The 21,295-nt window shown below is 36.2% G+C and overlaps 1 protein-coding gene across 17 annotated transcripts in view; it reads right to left on the bottom strand.

The window, feature by feature from the left end:
- Nucleotides 1-8,226: 8,226 nt before the first annotated feature.
- Nucleotides 8,227-21,295, bottom strand: part of pcbp3 (poly(rC) binding protein 3) — a 67,752-nt gene continuing 54,683 nt past the window's right edge. For 3 of the 17 annotated variants that reach the window (XM_084121884.1, XM_084121894.1, XM_084121893.1), the window contains 11 exons: nt 21,178-21,201; nt 20,921-20,953; nt 20,474-20,590; nt 19,424-19,555; nt 18,867-18,995; nt 16,687-16,830; nt 14,958-14,999; nt 13,036-13,114; nt 11,102-11,154; nt 9,890-10,059; nt 9,167-9,601 (listed from right to left, as the gene is read on the bottom strand). In XM_084121884.1, the coding sequence (XP_083978010.1) occupies nt 9,547-9,601; nt 9,890-10,059; nt 11,102-11,154; nt 13,036-13,114; nt 14,958-14,999; nt 16,687-16,830; nt 18,867-18,995; nt 19,424-19,555; nt 20,474-20,590; nt 20,921-20,953; nt 21,178-21,201 (978 nt within the window). In that variant the 3' untranslated portion in view covers nt 9,167-9,546. Of the gene's footprint in view, nt 8,833-9,166; nt 9,602-9,889; nt 10,060-11,101; nt 11,155-13,035; nt 13,115-14,957; nt 15,000-16,686; nt 16,831-18,866; nt 18,996-19,423; nt 19,556-20,473; nt 20,591-20,920; nt 20,954-21,177; nt 21,202-21,295 lie in introns of those variants that run through there. The other 14 variants (XM_084121897.1, XM_084121898.1, XM_084121900.1 and 11 more) reach the window with 10 other exon arrangements.

Genomic DNA, 21,295 nt, shown 5'->3' with positions numbered 1-21,295 from the left:
GGAATTAAGTGACAGGTATGGACAGCAGTCTGTCAGCACTTGCAGTTAGACGTTTACCATTCTGCTTTGAGATTTTTCACAGCTAGCTATAGGACACATCACACCCAAATGAGATAAATGTAGACTTTAAATTACGAAGATAATATTCCCAATTTGGTGATCCCCTCGAGGAAGACTGCATTTAGATGAATGAATATTTCAACACATCACCTGCCTCAATGTGCTCTGGATTGATTAAACGTTAAAAGTGAAAGAGTCAGGCAAGTGAGCTGTGAATTAAAGCCAATAAGATCACAAAAAGCTGTTGAAGAATAGTCTGTACTGATTTGGTTGGTTAGAATAAATAAGTGAACATGAATGTTACACTCCATGTTGAGCAGATTTAGACTCTTAATGGTGTGTGTGGAGGCCTTTAAAGAGGTCTCTTTTGACCTTTCTGTTTAGCTACAGTAGATTAGATGCATTATTAATGTTCATCTCCGCTGAAGTGGACAGTTATGAAAAGATCAAAGATGGTGGCATTCACTTATGAGAAAGTGAGGCTTCTATAGCGTATATTAAGCTATAATCCCATAAAAACTCAGTTATTGGATTCATCCATTTTAATGTGAAAAGCGTCCTGTTTCTATCTCTTTTTGAAGGGCTATATCACTCTTCCATTAGTTTCAATGTTCTGCTGCCCATTGGAAAATGTTATTGCACACAGGCTGCTTTTTAGCTCTCAAGACTATATAACACAATATCCTTAGAAATAAATAGACACAAATGAGACTATGGTTGACATACAGCATAGTGAGAGTATAATAATTGTGGATAGCATATAGCTCAGATAATTTGAAGAATTTAATATTTTTCAGTTCATATTAAAATGACCTGACCTTTTATTGCGGAATTAAATTTGAATATAGTTCAGAAATTATTCAGATCTCTACCGAAACTCTAGGGGTTCTCAACCTTTTTGACACTCATTTTATTTACGTTATTCATGGTTTACCTCATATTTGCAATTTTGTCCAGTACTGGACTAAAATCTTACCTGATCAACATGCATTGCTGTTGAGGGTCTCAGGAGATGTGCAAGTGCCACTGCATAGTCCTTAGCCATGAACAAACTTGACCTAATTGTATATCAAGGAAGCTAATTTTCTCTTTAAATGCACCTTCACCTGAATGAATTCCCTCTTCTAGAGCATCTTTAATGGATTAATTACGTGTGTCAAGTGCCAAAAGAGAATTCTGCCTCTGTAACCATTGGACTAATTCAAGCGTATCAGTGCTGTGACAAAGTAAATCCATCTCCTCTGATGGGTTGGTTCCTGATTAAAATACGCTTTTAACCCACTTAGATTTATCACAATTATCCTTCGAGGTCCAGCCAGGGTTTGCTGGTCACTGTCACCAATCTGCAAACCTAGTCCCACAGCGGACCTACATTAGTCAGAGCCAAGATGAACCGAGTGTTTCAGAGGTTAATTAAAAAACCTGCTCTTACAACGCATAAACGCGGTGATAATCCAATGTGAAACAATCCTATGAGAAGCACTAAGGATAAGGAGAGGTACTGAGCTGTGGAAAAGGGAAATTATTTTGTCCTGTATTGTGAGTTAAACGGTCAGCCATGCGCGGAGCTGATAACAATTCAATGCCCGGAAATTTGAGATTGGCTTCTGAACAAACTGGAGCCTGGCAAATTCAATCAACAGTTCAAAGACTTCAGATTTAGGCAGCATGTACGGCGCAAATTTAAAATAGATTTATAAATACCGTTTTAGACCTTGTGATACCTTCAAAAAGTGATATCTTATAATTTGGAAAGTCTGGTCTGCAGATATGGCTCAGTTCTCTCCTTCAGAATTAAGTTTTTAATCAGGTTTGTTCAAATCTCTAACCTTGAAGTTATGAAGAAACAGTATAGCGATCGTCATTTCTGTTCTGTTGTGATGTATAGGCTATCTGAGTGAAACGGCTTCTCGGATGAGAAAAAAAAAACATAGAATTTTGTTCAAATCCCTAACCTTAAAGTTGCCATGAAAAGGAAAAGTGTAGGGTGGGAATTTTGTCCAGTGGGAATTTATTGGATCGTTGGATCAAGGGAGAAGGGACGTTAATGTTTTTGATTAAAAAAAAAAAAAAATGCTTATGTTGATTAAATTCATAATGAATTAGAAATTAATTTAATGAAGTGGATTGACACTAATCATTTCCGAAATTACATGCCTGCAGTATATCTGTCTTTTATATTTTAAATAAATGTCCTATCTTGATGTATAATTGATGGGGAAAAAAAACACCTAATTAGTTTCCATGCCCTGTTTTACTCAACATAAAAGCCAACCTTTCAGTAATTTAGAGGGTGCCACCCTAGGGAATTAGGCGTTTTGCTCTGTGATTGACAGTGAAACATATCCAGCTCCACACATTCATGAACAAAGTGATTGAGGCTTATAAAATTATGAGGCAATAATTTAATCTTTGCATTGGCTGTCTAACAAACTCAAAGTTATGTTAAGGCCTGGCTGAAGATTCATTGTTGTTTTTAACTTACTCAAAGAAAGATCAAAAAAGCATTTAAGTGATTATCTTACTTATTTTGTCAGCTGCGTTCCAAATGAATTGAGTCTCTTTTATTGGCAGCTATGCTTTATGCAACTTCAAATAGGGTGGCAGGACACATGGGAATTACACATGATTGGATTTAAGTATATTTAGGATGAAGTCAGTTCCCCAGGGCGCAGTTTTAATTCAGACTATCGTCAGTGGAAATCCAACGTCATATCAAGAGATGTAGATATAATAAGTTAGTGCACTTTAAAGAAAAATATTATACAGAAGGAAAATAGAACACTTGATTAAAAAAAAAAAAAAAAATCCCCTTTTGCTTGACATTTTAAATCACAATACAATGCAATGTCTGCAAGCAGCTGCAGAGTTATGGAAGAACAGGCAATCAAACACATGTTGAGAAGACAAATATGAGCTACCCACTATTTATCAAATCTTAAAGGGATATTCACCCCCAAAAGAAAATTCTTTCACCATTTACTCACCCTGTCATTCCAAACCTTCCTTTCTTTTGAGGAACACACAAAAAGGTATTCTGAAGAATGTTGGGGTCCAAACAACAAAAATAGAATATCTAATCTTTAAATTAAACCCTCTTGCATTTTAAATTGCATAAAAATATTATTAATATCAATAATACTGACCTTTTCTAAACCTATCTTTGGATATGGAGTTTCACAGCAGTAGATTATACAAGCAGTCAATTGTCCAAAAAATAAATAAATAAATCAATAACAGAAATCTACAATGGTCAGTTTTATTCATGAAATTGAAAAGCATGTTTCGGATTACTACAAAGGCTACCAGCGATAACACAACAAACATTGAAGTTATTGGACTGTGTATCCGCTGTCTGGACTGTACCTTGTCTCCTCTTTTCCACAGGGAACATGTACAGCCAAAATGTGTTCAGGGACTTTGGGAGGGCAATCAAGAGGTGTTTTAATTTGAGTTTATTTCTGGCGGCAGGGAACAAACTGAGGCCAATGACGGAGCGTGGTGTAAAGGTGACCTTCTCTCCCCCCGGAGTGAACGACTAATTTTGAAACACTGCCCTGATCGAGGGCCATTCCTGATGCCTTCCCTTGGCGTTCAGGAGAGGCCGGCAGGATCAACCGGCGATTAGCCACGCTGCCATATTTAATTTAAAGAAAATGACTTTGAGTTTTATTAGTGCTGTAGTGAATCTTATGCAACAGAATTACAAAGGACAGCCAATAAACTTTTGTTCAAAACTTAATGGATTTTAAATAACGGTTCAGAATCTTGCATGTGCAAACTTGGATCTTGATATATGGTCTTTAATGGTTTCTGCATTGGAGAAAGCATCATAGAGACCTACTATAGCCACTGGCTACTATTGATTATGTCACCCAAGAAGAACAACATCTTCAGAATGACAATTAATCACTTTAAATGCAATTCTGTAATGCTTATTTGTGGTTATGCTAGTTAAAGCATCTCAGAAATGTAAAGCTTATACTAAGTAGTACGTTTTTGAGCAAACACTTTTTGAGGCAATATCATAACAGGTCAATTTACATTAAGCTAATTACAACTTTTAGCGACCTCTAGTGGTAAGGATTGGATAAAAAGTGCCAAAGCATATTTATGTCAAATGCTTCAAAGCAATAAATTCTCAGTCTAAGCAATTATAAAATCTATAAAATAAAACAAATACCAAATAAAACAGTAGCAGTAAGTAAATCACATAAACATGCTCTGCTCAAAATAATTTTGAATAATCAATTAGTCTCCATTTCATTTTATACAGCACTGTTTACCATTACAATACGTCATGTATTTAGATTAATGTTTAAGTATGGAGACTTTGCTATTGTTTTCTTCACATTCATTAAATCAAACATTTTAGATCACGGCCATTTTTTTTTTTTTGCCCCAAGCCCTGGTTCATTTCTCTCCCTAGATCAACGAACCGCAAATGATGAAAATAACAAGGCATCACAAAAATTCAAGGGAAAAACAAACTTTATTCTCTCCTTTTTACAAAACATTTCAAAGTTAAACTAAACTCAGCAGAAATTTGAATCTATTATAGACCTGCAAGCAGCAAATTGTCCAACATAAAATAATTACTCTGTTCCCCCCTCCCCCCCACAGCACAGACAGACAGGTAGAGAGGGCTTTTTTTTTTTCTTTTTTTTTTGCTGCTCTAGTACATTGAAAAACTGCATGGCCAACAAAATGAACGTAATGATTTCAGATGTGCACAGTGTGAATTAATGTGTATTAATATTATGAGTGCAAAGTAACCACATGATTTGCATGAGAAAAACATCATGTGATATCATGAGGTCGGGCAGAGATGAAACAAAAATAAATAAATATAAAAGCCGTTTGTAATGCCATACTGAGTTTCCCACCAAACAGTTAATCATTTTCGACACTCCACTGCAGTCCTATACGAACATTTCTTTTTATTGCATTTGTGAAATAATAGGCATTACAATAGACATAAATAATAACAACAGCCTCCCTTGGTAAAGCATTCTGCTACTGAAAAATGTCAAAATTACGCATGCTGCTGTCTGAATATTAATATGCATCTGTACAGTGATCTAGAGTACAGCACATTATGGACTAAACATATCAAATAAAACATTCCATACATATATCACAAGACATAGTCTTGTGTAAACATACAATCTAACTTAATGTATAACAGAGCCTAAGACACTGACACAAATTACATTTCAAAGCAGTGCAAACGTATGGTAAATGTGACAACAAGAAACTGAACAAAAAAACAACAAAATGTGTTGAATAATTCCAGATAAATTAGTTATTTTTAAGCAACAGTATGACATCATTTCCGGCCATGTGCACGGATGGCTCAGCATGTACATACCTTTTAGAGTTCAGTCCCAATATTATAAAAGTTCTGCGCTCATAGCGGACATTAAATCATAAAATGTCTGATTTTGGTGTAAATTAACTCTTGGGTGCATATCTGCATGATACTGCTCAACAGATATCAAATAAAAATATAGAAATATATATCTTTATAGCCTAAATGCATGCTTTTGTACATGATTACCCCAATGAGAAAGCATTTCCGTTATAAGACTGGGAAAGAAAACCTCTAGTGCAATTGGAAAATGGCAAGAAAGGTAAACTAGAGGTTGAATAATGAATCAAATGTTGAAGCAGTTACATTCAACTTTCAGCCTCAATACCACATTTTAGACATTTAAATGTGGAGGATGAAATACATACTGATTGCTGACTGAAAAAGTTCAGATTTGAATAAAAGGGTAACTCAGCATGATCTCTGCTTAAAACTTAATCAGAGGGCTTCAATACTGGGAATAAATTGCTTAACTATAGCCACACCACACTGACAGTTTTGGTTGGGTGAGAATTGAAGTGTGTAATTTGTGCGCCACTAGCGGTATCAAACAAAATTGGAAAAATAATGACTTCAATCATTCCCCTGTCTGTTTGAAAGGAAGTCAAAAGACGAAATGCCTCAGTGACTAAACAAATTTTGTGTGGAAACGCATAATAAATTGAGTGCCTTGCCGCTAATCTTCACCATGCATGGCACGACATATTAGTTTTGGAGGAAGGAGAATTTCTGTATTTACAGTACAGTACAGTACAGTACAACAGGTGGGATTTACGGAACTACACATTCATTTTTAAGGTCTCTGTACTTAAAGCATTTCAATGCAGTCAGGGGCTTTTTATACTTCCCTATTGAGAAGCATCACATTTATTAGAACATTTCTGCCCCCCAAACTTACGCCAGTCGGGTTCCTCAAAGAAACAGACTGCAATTGTTTTGTGCCGCAGAAATTACACATTTCTTCTGGCTGGGATGAAATTACAATTGAAGGTGCCAATAGGGGAATAATATAATAGTAAAGAATATGTATGCATCATTTATAGTGTACACAGGCCGTCTTAATAATAATTATCCACAGCAAAACATGCAACATAAATAGCCTGAAGTCAATCCAATTTTGTATGTGAGAAAAATATTATCAGAGCTGATCAGTAAGGCTAAATCAGCAGGAGGTGACACACTTACAGTAAGAATCATGGGTTTCAGTAATAATAATAATAATAATAATAATAATACAACGCAGTGAACCTAACTGAAACTAAACAACTGTATTAAAGAAACAATCATGTTTAAGAGCAGACCAGGGTGGTAAATCCGAAATCACATTTGAAATTCTGGCCTAAACCCATGAACATTCCAGAGCCCGAGATAGAAATGATCCTGACTTATCATTGATGAGTTGGCCTCGGGAAAATAACAAAGCATGTTGTATTGCCATGTAGCAGAAATACGCTCTTGGCAGCTGACTGTGTTGACTGCGTGCACGCATGTTTGTCTGTCAGTGGAGAACGACTTTTTAGTCTCGTTCGACGCATGCAGAGCTTGTGCATGTCTTTTCGGTTCGACTGGTAAATGTGGAGAGCAATATGGAAAACACTGTCAAAATGAAGGGTGTTGCTGAACGCATGAGGGCAGGGTCCAAAATTAACACTAATCAAACACCAAATGTGAGTAAAAATGTATCAAATTTATCAGGGGCCTCATTTATAAAGATGTGGTCACACTAGACTTTGAGCAACAGTCGTGATATGACGTCACACTCTACTGTGTCTTTATAACCAACATAAATTCAACATATAACAAATAATAATAAATCCAAAAAGTAAAAAATATCCAATCTACTCCACTTTACTGCAAACGTGACATATCGATCTTCTACTGGTCACGCGTCTTCACGTGATACAAATTCACAGGTCAGAGTTCACCAAACTTGAACTTTGGCACACTCTGAAATGTGAAAATTCTTCGCATTAGTTTGTGTTTCCGGTCTTCAATGTTCACATGCATTTGAATGGAAGTCAATGGAAAAGTGTAGTGTGACCGCCCCTTAATGTTCCTAAATGTTTCAATACATATGATTTATAAAACATCCATACACAATATTTTTTTCCCAGGAAATCTTATATAATGAATAAATTAATTTCAGTGACGTAATTATCACAAAGCAGTTGCTCATCACATAATAATATTAATGCATATTACGACTGTCTATTTATCTTTACATTTTTATAAATGTCATTGGATTATTTTCATTACTGGTACGAGTTCAAAAAGTTTGTATGCATGCTCTTCAGTTGGCATACACACAAGTACATTTTTGCCTTTGTAAATCCCAATTTATTCCTGACATTTGATTTAGGATGAAAGGGAATTTAGAATAAAATCCGATCGTGCATGCGTTTTATAAATGAGGCCCTTGGTGCAGATCCCATAAATGCAAAATACAGTTTTTTTATAGCAGGTAAACATTGGTAGATATGGCAAAAAAGTTAATTTTGAACCCTTCATGAGAGTTTACCATACTCACAGAGGCCGTATGGTAGAGGAGTATGGGGCGGATTTCATTATCAGTAGGTCTGTATTCACTTCCAAAGGAATAAAGCTTCCGTATTTCTCATGCTACTGCAAAAACACGTCGCATATAAAAATATTCTATAAATTATTCTGCTGGAATATATTCAATTACTTACACTAAGATTGTGGGCTGAATTGAAATGTCTCAGCATGCAGTAAAGCCGTGAGCATGGCTTACACATCCTCATATCCTTTGTTTTCACGCTGATTTTTTTTTTGTTCTGAAAGTGAATACAAGAGGCTAATAATGGATTCTCTGTGTTACTCCGCATGCCACAATGATAGATGCAAACAAACCGTACAGGCGTGGTGCAAACATTCCAACTCTATCAGGTTGTTTCACTATTCATATATAAGATGCACGGCTGTAAGGTACCTGATGAGCAAAGCACAAGACCGCTGCTATAAAAATTAAAATTTTAGTCTGACTAAATGAAAGATTGGAAAGTGTAGGATTTCATTGGCTTAGCTGTACCACGCCATAGAAAACGGACCGGAAAATGTGAATTCACAGTGAAAGCTATGGCAAAACAGGACGACGGTGACATGAGGTACTAGAGAGTCAAAAAAAAAAAGTTAAGTGTCTTTTAAACTAAACAGGTAATAAGTAAAGGACCATCAGGAGCACAACAAAGGTTGAGTAGGAGGAACATTATGTGCACATTATAGAATATAAATTAGTCAGAAGTACTGAAAATACAGGACAGCAAAAGTACAGAGAGAAAACAAACTAGGTGCAATGCCATTGGCTCAAGGGTCATGTGATGCAGTGAAGGATCATGGGTAGAAATTAGAGAGTGCCCATTCCAGTGACCTCAGACGTCAGCCTAGAATAGTTAAGGGAAGAGGAAAAAGGGGAGGGGTAAGGAAAAGATAGAAAAAAATAGATAACATAAAATAATTCTGAAAGCATTCAACACTTCTGTACAAGAATGATCGTTGCTCTCCACGTTGAGTAATAATCATGCATTTCTTTCGATTCGGTTCAAGCTGAAAACAATCAAGCCAGTCAAATGTAAAAAATAAAATCTTTTCCGCCTCCAAAGAAACACAGTTTCCAACATCTCCTCGCTTCTGACATGCATTTGTACTTCATTACAACATCTGCATCACATCACTAGCTCCTTGCCAACAGCATTGCTAAAAATGCTATTGGATGCAATCTTTTTTTTTTTTTTTTACATTTTTGAAATCATGTTAGGCTTTGCTGTCAAACTACAAAACTTATTCAGCAACCATGCTGAACTAAACTATCTCATTTAAAATAATAAATAAATATATAACAAGATCCAAGCATTCAGCATGCTAAAATACTACACTGAAACACTGCATGACATGAACAAATCATACTACAGTTGTCCTGCTTTTCATTTTTTTTATTTTTTTTTATTTCTGCCTACATGAGTGAAGCTACTGATGAAATAGACCATGAGGTTTGAGGTTTAAGGGAAGGGGTTGGTGAGTTCTAAGGGAAGGTTGTATGTAAGGATTATTGGGAATCAGCTGTTGATAGCTTCAGATAATGAAAGCAGTTTGGGGCTTCAGGATGTAGTCATTGATGAAGGGTCATTCCACATGGCTGCCACGTCTCTGAACCTGCCATCAGAACCGTGGGAAAGCAATATGCATTAGTATCGCCCTGGCCGCTACCCTGCAAGCCTCAATTTCACACACAAGAACAGATTTAGAGGGTATGTGGCTAAGCATCTCTGATTCCATCACACATCGCTAGGAAAACAAAACACTGTTGCATTTGCGATGACCCTATCTGAACTCCTTTTAAGAAACTGCGTTGAGCTAGAACAGCATGAGGCCTTTAAAAAAAAGATAGGTTACTGCAGTTTGGAAGAAAATGCCAACACTTTTGTGAAACCATAGGCTAACCTTGCGTTGATGAGGTACTGGGCAAGGCTGATGTTGGCGGGGGTTCCTGTAATGGTGATCTGGCGCTCTGATGACCCTTCCATGGCATTAGCTATTTTGATCTGCGCTCCAGACATCTGACGGATCTCGTTGATTTTGGTTCCCTGGCGCCCGATTATGCAGCCTATTAGCTGGGAAGAAAGCGCAAAGGTTCTTAAAAGACTGTCTGTATTCATGTTACAGAAAGTATGATCCGTTTTGTAGTATTCACAATAGAGTATTTGAGTTGAGTAGGTAGGTGTGCTTGAGTTTTGTGTCAGTCAGCTAACCCATGTCAAAAATCTTAGGAATGCAAATTGAAATTTTCTAATAATGTGGAAGCAGACCTAATGGGAATGAAGAATAAAACAGGATCTAACTGAAGTCTGAAACATAGAATCGAGCCACACTTACACTCGCATTCAAAAGTTTGGGATCTACTTTTGAAAGAAATTAATCCTTTTATTCAGCAAAAAATGCATTAAATCGATACAAAAAATGACAGTAAAGACATTTTTAATGTTACAAAATATATCAATTTTAAATAAATGCTGTTCTTTTGATCTTTCTATTCATCATAAATTTCTGAAAAAATGCATCACAGTTTTCACAAAAATATTGAGTAGCACAACTGTTTTCAACTTTGATGATTATAAGAAATGTTTCTTGAGCACCAAATTAGCATATTAGAATGATTTATGTAGGATCATGTGACACTGAAGACTGGAGTAATGGCTACTGAAAATTCAGTGTTGTCATCAAAAGAATAAATTACATGTTAAAATATTTTAGAATTTAAAAGTTAAAATATAAGTAGAAATTATTAAATTGTTATTATTAAATTGTAATAATATTTCACATTAACACAATGTTTTACTATATTTTTGATCAAATAAATGCAGCCTTAGTGAGCATCGGAGACTTTGAAAAACATTTAAAAAAATCTTACTTTTGTGTACATCACCAATAAATTAACTTATACTTAAAACTAACCTGCAGGAGTACAAAGCTATTTTTTAAATGGGATTTTCAGACTTAAAAGCCTTGAAACTTGACATAGATTAGATTTGTTTTTGAAAAACCCTGACATGGACTCTATTCAGACACATATTCTCAAATAAACTGAATTAATTTCTGTCTTCAGTTCTGACAAAGGACTGGGAGTCAAAACTGAGCATCAATCTTTGTACTCACATCATTGGGAATGGTGAGTTCATGAGTACTGGCCGGGGGACTGGCATCCAGACCTGGATCAGAGAGCAGAGGGAAGCTCGAGAGACAGCCTAGGATAAACAGCACTTCATACACACACTCATGATGGCATGTGAGCTTTAGAAGACTGGTGGACCTTAAAGGGTTAGTTCACCCAAAAAGGACAATTCTTTCATTAATTACTCACCCTCATGTCGTTCCAAACCCGTAAGAGCTTCGTTCATCTTCGAAACACAAATTAAGATATTTTTGATGAACTCCGAGAGCTGTCTGAACCATCCACAGACTGCAACGTAATTACCACGGTCAAGCCCCACAAAGGCAGTAAAGACATCGTTAAAATAGTCCATGTGACTCCTTAATGTTATGAAGCAATGAGAATACTTTTTGTGCGCAAAAACGAACAAAAATAATGACTTAAATCAACAATCTATTCTCCTTCATGCCAGTCTGCTACGCGATTCACGCAAGCACCATAACGCATGCAATTGATCGTGCTCAACTAATAGTGAACCAGCGCAAAACACGGAAGAGCTGTACTTTGTGAATAGCGTAAGAGAGTGGCAGGGAAGAGAGGAGAGTTTGTTGAATAAAGTCGTTATTTTATTTATGTTGCACACAAAAAGTATTCTCGTCGATTGATAAACTTCGGTTGAGCCACTGTAGTCACCTGGACTATTTTAACAATGTCTTTACTAACTTTTCTGGGCCGACAGAATGAAATTACCTAGAAGCCTATGGAGAGTGAGACAGCTCTCACATTTCATCAAAAATATCTAAATTTGTGTTCCGAAGATGAACGAAAGTCTAACAGGGTTGGAACAACATGAGGGTGAGTAAATACTGACAGAGTTTTCATTTTTGGGTGAACTAACCCTTTAAATGGACCAGGTGCAGAGTGTGAGGAACTATTAGTCCTCCAGAGGCTTTTTATGAAGCCCTTTTTTCACCTCAAACTACTATAAATATCTCTAGCGGTTCTCACATTTTTTCATCTGTCAAGTTTCCTATAGTATGTCCTTGGTCTGACACAAACATATATTTGATATGTGTGTGTGATATACTGTGTGTGAATAGCTAAGCATGTTCTACTCAACGCATGGCATTGGGTTTGCCCTTAGAAACAGCTTTAAACTAAGCTTGTATAAGACAGTGTTTATCAAGATGAATACGTAATGAATGGCTTGATGGAAGATGTGTTGTGGTCTGTAAAATCAAAACACTGATATGCTTCTCTTACACTAGTTTCTCAAGGGCAGGAAAAAACACTTTTTGTGTCACTGGGAATTTCTTTCGAGCATAAAATTCTACACCATTAGTCCCCTGTACGTGATAATGTTGCATAAGCAGCAAAACTTCACTATCTTTTATCCTGGGTCTTAGCAGAACAGGATTCGATGCTTCAGAAAAAGTCAACCCCAAAAACAAAAAACAAAAAAAACAAAACAAGATAAAAGAAAAGAGAAAAACAAAGAAACCAAGACAAAATAAAATAAAACAAGACAAAACAAAACAAAAGCAGTAACATACATTTTTAAACAAACAAAAGAAAAGAAAATAAGACAAAAGGAAACAAAACAAGACAAAAGGAAACAAAAAAATACAAGACAAAAGAAAACAAAACAAGATAAAAGAGAAGAGAAAAAAAAAGAAACCAAGACAAAATAAAACAAGACAAAACAAAACAAAAGCAGTAACATACATTTTTAAACAAACAGCCCCCCCCAAAAAAAAAACCCAAAAAAACAAAAAAAAGGTAAAAAAACAAAACAAATTTGACAAAGTGAAGAGCAACCACCACGGGCATGTCATGATGCTTGACATGGAACGAGAAGGAAAGAGAGAGAGAAAGACGAAGAGAGCGTCTCTACAGGTACAAAGAGAAGGAAACTTCAAAAGGGCTCGTGGGTACGTACCAGGGAAAGCAGGGGTGGTCTGTCCGAGGGGGGTAAAGGGGGTTTGCTGCATAGCCAACTGGTGGAGCTTGGTCAACTGCTGAGGGTTTGGAGGGACAGTAGAGCTAAGAGGTTATTGTTATACGACAGGTCACACCAAGAAATCAAGAAACTAAACTAGAACAAAGAGACAAAGAGGATAAGAAGCCATGACACACTGTGGTGGAAGAAGAGCAAAAGAGAAAGCTGAAGAGATTGAAACTTTAGTAGGACTTGGCCTGACTTGGTGGGTTAACCTCATCTGATCGCTAACTGACCTTCGCTAAATTACTGATAAATGTAGCATTTGCCAATTAATCATGTTACTAGTTTTTTTTAAAAGACTTCCAGACCACACAAGAATATCCAATCAAATATTTTATACTTTAATATTTTTTTTTTTATTGAAAATTATGCTGTTCACAGAAATGTCCAAATTAATTCAAATAGGACATTCTGTAAAGCGTGCCTGAGCGAGCAACAGTAACCGAGCGGGCGGAGCTAAACGAAAGGTCACTCGGACTCTAGTCATTTTGATGATAGGCACTAAACTTCCTTGTTTCAATATCAAAGGTGAGTTTAGTTTGTGATTTTATGTACCCCCGAATGCCTCTGAAGGGTATAAATGAACCACGAGTGAACCGTTATTTATCAGAGATATGAATATACAAGTGCTTGGGCAACCTTCAGAGGAGACACAAGTCTTTGAACTAGAGCAAACTTGCACTGCATGTTGTTGTGTACTCCCCCTAAATCTGACTTTAAAGAAGGTTGAAAGAGATGGCCAACCTCTACTTGAGTTATTGCAGTGTCAGCTGAAGCGTCAGACAGCATCAATCACTGCCAATCTTAAATGAAAAGGACTAACACACGGCATCTTCTCCTTCTCTCTGAAAGATATTCATTCAGATTACCAGTAAAGAAAACACAGCTATCGGGATAACAGTATCATCGGGAATTCTAGATTGTGAGCATGCTTCAATTTTGAAAAGATCAGTGGTTCTCAAACTGGGATCTGTAAAATTGGTTGCAGGTGGAAAATATTTATTTTTTATTGTTATCTTTATTTTCCCCATGTTTTCCTTCTCAATTCCCATCTATCTACACTACCATTTAAAAGCTTGGTGTCTGTAATACTTTTTTAAACGTTTCTGAAAGAAGTCTTATGCTCACCAAGGCTGTATTTATCTGATCAAATACAGTTAAAAACTGTAATACTGCGAAAAATTATTAACATGTAAAATAACTGTTTTCTTTTTTATTGTAAAATATAATAAACATTTTAAAAATGCAATTTATTCCTCTGAAGCAAAAAGCTAATGCAAAAGGTAAGTTACAAACAGATAAAGTGATGATCATTCTCAAGCTGTGTATGCTAAAAATAGAATGACAATCAAGAAAAAAAGAGAGATGTTTGCCTGGTTTTGATACTTCTATCAATAATGTAACAAGTCTGGCAGAGGATTTAACAGAACTCCTAAAAGGCAAGAAGTACAAAAATGGTTTTATGTTTCTCACAGAAATGTTATGGTGGAAAAAAATGATCAAAGGTGTTTCTTGATGGTCTTAAAAGTTTGAGAACCACTGGAATAGGTATGCACGTCACTTTTGAATTACCACAGAGTGTTGCGAGTCTCATATGTAATTCTATGCGGACCATTTAGAAAATGACAAAACGCTGTCATTTCCTCCAACAGGCCAAGTCCTTAGAAGTTCGGTTTACATTTCGGAGGGCTGAAGTTGAAAACATTTTCAGATTGTAATGCGACAAATAAATTACACATCAGAAACGTCATATTAATATTACTGCTTAATATTAATAGAGAGGTCCACACTGAAAACTACATAGCCATGCAGACTGCTGACGGTGCTGGGGGGAAGGGGGTGGATGGCTGGGGACTCACATCTGGGTGTGGAATGGCATATTGTCCCTGAATTGTGTAAGCCTGTGAAGACGGAGAGAAAAAAAGAAAAAAGAGAGAGAAGAAAAATCGAATCAACATTTTCACAAGGCTGCAGGGCCCATTAAACACAAGAACTAACTGATTCATAACCGCTAAAGGATCTATTAATATTTTACAGAAACATTTGGCTTCAAAAGCTGAAATTTTCTTTCATATTTTATGTGAATAATTTCATGAGTAGTTGTACAGTAATACTATTCAGTGCCTTAAATAATAGAGGCTTCTCCACACAAATTTACAACACTCCTTCTGGCTTTTCTTATCTGTTTGTGTACAAGTGCACACAGTATGCTTCAAATATATTTTATACTGACTGCAAATAACAGATAAACACATTCCTTGTTTTGGTAAATACACCCAACAATAAAATCAAATCTATTTCTGAACCATTTGAACAGATGAATATATAACATCCTTCAAGTTTTCTATTTAAGACAGTACCCAAAATTCAGCAAGTATAATATTTTCATTTCCTGTACATGTTCCAGAGAACTTCAATTTAAAGTGTCACACTGATAATCATGTTGTATTTAATGTTAAAGCCGTGATGTGGCATCTATGGTCATGTTGCATGAAGAGCTCATGAATGAGTTATGTTAAAAAGATGTTGTTAAAGGATATTATTATTATTCATCAATGGAATGTTAGATTAGTGGAATTTTTGTGTTGGTTAGCGAATGAGAGGGGAAGACTTTGTTTGATAGCATATCCATTTAATATTTATAACTTGACATTTCAAGTTATATCGGAATCTCAAAATAATGCAAATCCAGGTCGTTTAGAGTTTCTAGTGATGTTACACTTCAAGTTTTGATAATATTAAAAGGATATGATATTTGCTCTGAGAGGGAGGAGTTTATTTTGCGATAAGAGTGAACGTCGATCTAGAATTAAAATGCACTCAAAGCAGCCAAAATGCATTCGCTGCCATGTAAAGGTGAAGTGTGCGATTTTGTATACATCAAATGTTTTTCTTGCCCAGTTTAATATACAGAGACCACTTTAAGGCATTTGTAGGTTGATTTCCTGAAGTGTGTAACCACTTTTTGAAACATTACTTTGTTTGTTAGAGCGGCCCCACATGTTGATTTATGATTTAAACAAAGGCTTAAGAAAATTACTAATATAATTATGCAATAAAAATAGATTTCTGTCCAAATTTATTGATTTTAGGGCAGTTTAAACCATAAAGCCTTTGTTTTGCATGAGTACAGTTTTTCACTCTATTTCAGTACGCCTCATTTGAAATGCTTTCATGTCTTAACTTTGTATGATAATGGCCAAAACGTTTGGAATATGAAAGCACTCGAGTTCAAAATGCACATAGTTACACAGAAATGCACGTAATAACTTGCAAAGTGATTTTAAAGTGAACTAAACTTTGAGCACCTTCCAAGAGGTCATATAATGCGTTACTGCGCCAGAAAGATAAAAAATGTGCACTTCACTTCATATCCATATTGGCTTAAAATTCACTTTTTGGATGGTAGTAGAAGGCACTGAAATATGTGATGGCAGAAGAGCAAACTCTCCTTTTATTGAGTCCTCCGAGGCCAGATTTGAACTCTCATTCACAATCTAAAGCTCCTTCCTCTCTGCAAGCATTTCCCTGGTTAGGATGGCGTGACAACATGCAAGTGAGAAGGTGAGAAAACCTGAGTGAACTAACAGGCAGTGGCTGGTGCTGCAGTAAAAGGCTGAGGTTGGCTGCGGACGCCGCCAGCGGGTCGGCTCTTACCTGGCCACCTGAAAAAATGACGGGGGTGGAGGCGGGCTTTGGGCGGTAGGGAATGGTGGCACCTTTCGGTGGGGACTAGGAGAGGGGAAGAGGTAGAGGCAGAAACAGCATTAGACCAGGAGACAGGTGCAGACAGGTGTGCGTGGTGGAGCATTTGTGTGGTAAAGTTGTACGAAAACAAAGTCAGGCATGTTGTGAGACCCCAACGCTTTAAGATTCGTATTTGCCAGGCCAGGGGTGTCCAATCCTGCTCCTGGAGGGTCACTGTCCTGCAGAGTTTAGCTCCAACCCCAATTAATCACACATGAACCAGCTAATCGAGGTCTTACTAGGCATGAAACTTCCAGACAGGTGTGTTAAGGCACGTTGACAGGACCGAGTTAGGACACCCCTGCGCTAGGCTGTGTTGTTGAGCCTGAACTGTCAAGTCTACAAAAACTACTTAAGAGAAGGCAGTGAATTAAGTTCATCTGTAGCATTATTCAATGATAAACTTAGTGGTACGCTACATTGTTGCCATATGACCTCATCATGTTGCATGCTTACTTCAGCATGTCTAGTTATGTTGAAAATAAAAATGTTTATTTTGCATTTTTCTAAGTTAAAATTCATGGCTGATATTATTTCCACAAATGGAAGGTCAAATCAGGTGCAGTGAATTTTGAGTAGAATAAAAACTGCCGTTATATAGTTCAGTATACTGCACATTTGTAAAGGTAAAAAATAGCCCTAAAATTTCATCTACACACAAAGGATGAGACAATACTTTTTGTAAGTTCCCTGGCGATCTGATTATGTTAGAAATATGTCTGTGTCTGTACAAGCGAAGAATGAAAATCATTCCATAACACCCAATCAGTGCACAATTCACCTCGGCAGGAAATCAGCCCTGCACGTCATTGGTGGATAAGAATAACATTTAAATCAATAAACCGAGATGGCGGAAGCAAGCCAACGGATGCTTTGTGTTTCTCATTAATCACAAGTAAAACAATGTAGTCTCTCTTTGGCAGGGTGGCTGTAATGGAGTGTGGCTGTGTGTATGGTAGTGAATCCACCCCATTGTTATTGTCATAACAAATGGATTTCACCCTCCAAAAAAGAAAATTCATTCGTTACTCAGCCTCAAGCCGTTCCAAAATGGACTTACTTTTCTCTGTGGAACACAAAGGGAAATGCACTACTGTATGCACTGGTTGCTCTGCTCCATGCAATTACGATGAATGGAGACTATAGCTTTCAAGCTATAAAAAGAATGCAAAACTTTTTGTATTAAAAAAAATATACTTAAAGTAGTCCATTTGACTCATGCATGGTGCAAGACTTCTAAAGTCAACTAGTGAACTTGATCAACTAATTAAAAAGATTTTGGAAAGATCTAACCAAAAGTAACTATTTGTTCATGAATTGGATGTCGAGGCCCACAACAACGTGGGCAGATGACAAAAAGATGGCTATTTCAGTAAATAGCAGCCACTTAAAGTCATGACAAAAATGGATGTAGTGACAGAACTTTCCATATTGTGATGAAAAAAATGTAGGGCAGGGATTTGGTTCAATCCATTGGTTGTTGATGGAGATAGACCTTAATTTGAGCTTACAGTCAATACAATTGTGGGGATCAAGTGGTCTAAACGCCATACGTCACTCGAGAAAGAAGAAGTACATTTCACCAGACGATCGAGGTATGACATGAAATCCAAATGGACAATTCTTTTTTTTTTTCTGTAATATTGGAGTATTTATTATAAATGTGAATCTTTAATAAAAATAGCTTCCCCTTTCAATGACATCTCTTCTCTTCTCTGATGATGCGAGGGCGGGACAACCTGTCACTCACATGAGATCACAGCAATAGCAAATCACAACTTCCATTTAATGCCAACTTGAAAAAAAAAGACATGTCTGCATGAATGAATAGTTCAATAACATGCATTTACTGTATGTTGACTTCAATGACATTTTCAAATGCTTTTCTGTCCTTTTTGAGCTTTTGTGTTCAACAGTGTAAAGAAAGTCACAAGGCTTTTAAATGACATGAGGGGGAGTATAGAATGACAGTTTTCATTTTGGGTGAACTATCCCTTGAACAACACTGTACAATACTGTACCTCCAGCATGACCACACATATCTGTTTGACACACTGGATGATGGCTTCCGGGGTGCCGGAGATTGTCACTGCGCGCTCTGTGGAGTTAGGCAGCATGTCCCCTGCTACCTGAACCTGAGCTCCTGTGGACTGGAGAGAGAGAGAGAGAGAGAAAACAACAGTTTATGATTCAGAGCATCCACTGCTGATGATGGTGTGATCTGCTCTGAGGCCACACAGCTCTCAGGGGAACGTGCATCTGCATGCAAGCATATGTTTCTGTTGAAGTCATTTAAAAGACAAGAACATAATCAGCATTGCCATTATTACTATAAAGCAGGGCTCTTCAATCTTTTTTAGATTAAGGACCAAAGAATTGCATTTTTAGTCTGGGATATAATAGCATGTGTTTGGTTGCATATTAAAACTTTAGATATACTTTGTGAGTTTTGTGGCTTTGTGGTTGATGACTCCTGTCATACAGTTTTGCCCACAAGGTGAGCTTGGTAAAGCTGCATAGGCTAGCAAATTCAATGGCAATCCACGTTCTGACAGTGAGAATAATGGCAGTTTTGTACCTCTCTCATCTCTTTGATTTTTGAGCCTCCCTTGCCAATGAGGGAGCCGCACTGACTGGCGGGCACCACGAGACGCAAAGTGACTGGGGGCTTACTGGTGGCTGGGCTGTTGCTCATGGAGTTGATTATATCCTGAAGAAATATCAGAAAGAAATTACATAAGCAATGAAACTTTAAAATCGCTGCAACAACAATGTGGCTAATCTAATCAGAATTCAGAGTTGAAATGATCCATTTTATATAATTTGTTTTACTGTTTTAGTTTTTTTTTTTGTGAAGATGTTTGTGCATTGAAACCAGACTAATCTTATCCTTTTGGTTTGTGTCCATCAAGTTCCAAATATAAAGAGAAGAAAATCAAAACTGAGTTATTCTATAAATAATCAGATTATTCAAAAATGTTTATTACCAATTTTGAAATACATTTTTTGAAAGAAATTAATACTTTTATTCAGTAAAGATCCATTAAATTGATCAAAAGTTACAGTAAAAACCAAATAATGTTCTTTTTAATTTTCATAAATTATGTTCTTTTTAATTTTCTATTAATCAAAGAATCCTGAATTTATCACAGTTTCATAAAAACACAACTATTTTCAACCAAATGTTTCTTGAGCACCGGATAAGCACATTAGAATGATTTCTGAAGGATCATGTGACACTGAAGACTGAAGTAATGACTGAAGTAATGATGCTGAAAATTAAACTTTGATCACAGGAATAAATTACATTTTACAATATATCGACATAGAAAACACAGTTATTTTAAATGTTAATATTATTTCACAATATTGCAGTTCAGGAATAAATTACATTTTACAATATATTGACAGAAAACAGTTTTTTTAAATGTTAATATTATTTCACAATATTACAGTTTTAACTGCATTTTTTGATTAAATATAGAGAGCATAGGGAATGTCTTTCAAAAACATTTAAAAATCTTACCGACCTTTTTAATGGTAGAATATATACAGTACCATCGACATTGACAAATAACATTTTGTTTGTGTTAAGTGAGATTTTCAAATACTGTATTCAGGACAGCACCTCTTCAAACTTGTATGCGATCATAGCGAAGGCCTTAAAGATGGCATCTGTGGGTCCAGTGATGGTGACGATCCTCTCAGGACAGTTTCCTTCTGAGATGTTGATGCGAGCACCGCTCTGTAGGATACCAAATGTCAAGTTAACCCTGAGAGACTCCATGACCCTTTTAATAGCTCAAAAATACACTTATAGGTGCAAGGGGAAATAACAAGAACATCTCATATTACTATTATTATATTTGGACATACAACACTGAGGTCGCTGTGATTCATGAACATGAAAAACAAATCTCAACAGAACAAGACTTATATGTTTTATATGCTTTATAAAGTATAATTTATTTAATTTTCTGTACTTTGGTCCACTTGTTTTAAAGTGCTTTATAAATAAAGTTTGATTGATTGATTGAAAAGGGTTTTGGTAAAATGAATTAGACAAGAAACATACCTCTTCACGCATCTTCTTCACAGTTTCCCCTTTCTGTAGCAAAAAGAAGGACTGAATATTTAGATTCAGAGCTTAAAACAAATATACATAAATATATAAATATAAATATATATATATATATATATATATATATATATATATATATATATATACACACACATATATATATATATATATATATATATATACATACACATACTGTACATATACATATACACACACACACACTGTGCATAAAATGTCCGTATCTAACATACCTTTCCGATGATGCTTCCCACTTCCTGCAGGAATAAAAAAAGAACCAATAAAATCTTTGCAAGCATAAGCAGAACATTTTGGCCATTCACAATTGTATATGAACAAATTTCCGCACGA

This window comes from Abramis brama (assembly GCF_963993115.1).
Source record: "Abramis brama genome assembly, chromosome: 8".
Taxonomy (NCBI): domain Eukaryota; kingdom Metazoa; phylum Chordata; class Actinopteri; order Cypriniformes; family Leuciscidae; genus Abramis; species Abramis brama.
Note: the sequence above shows the minus strand (reverse complement) of the source record. Positions and strands in the feature narration are given on the sequence as shown.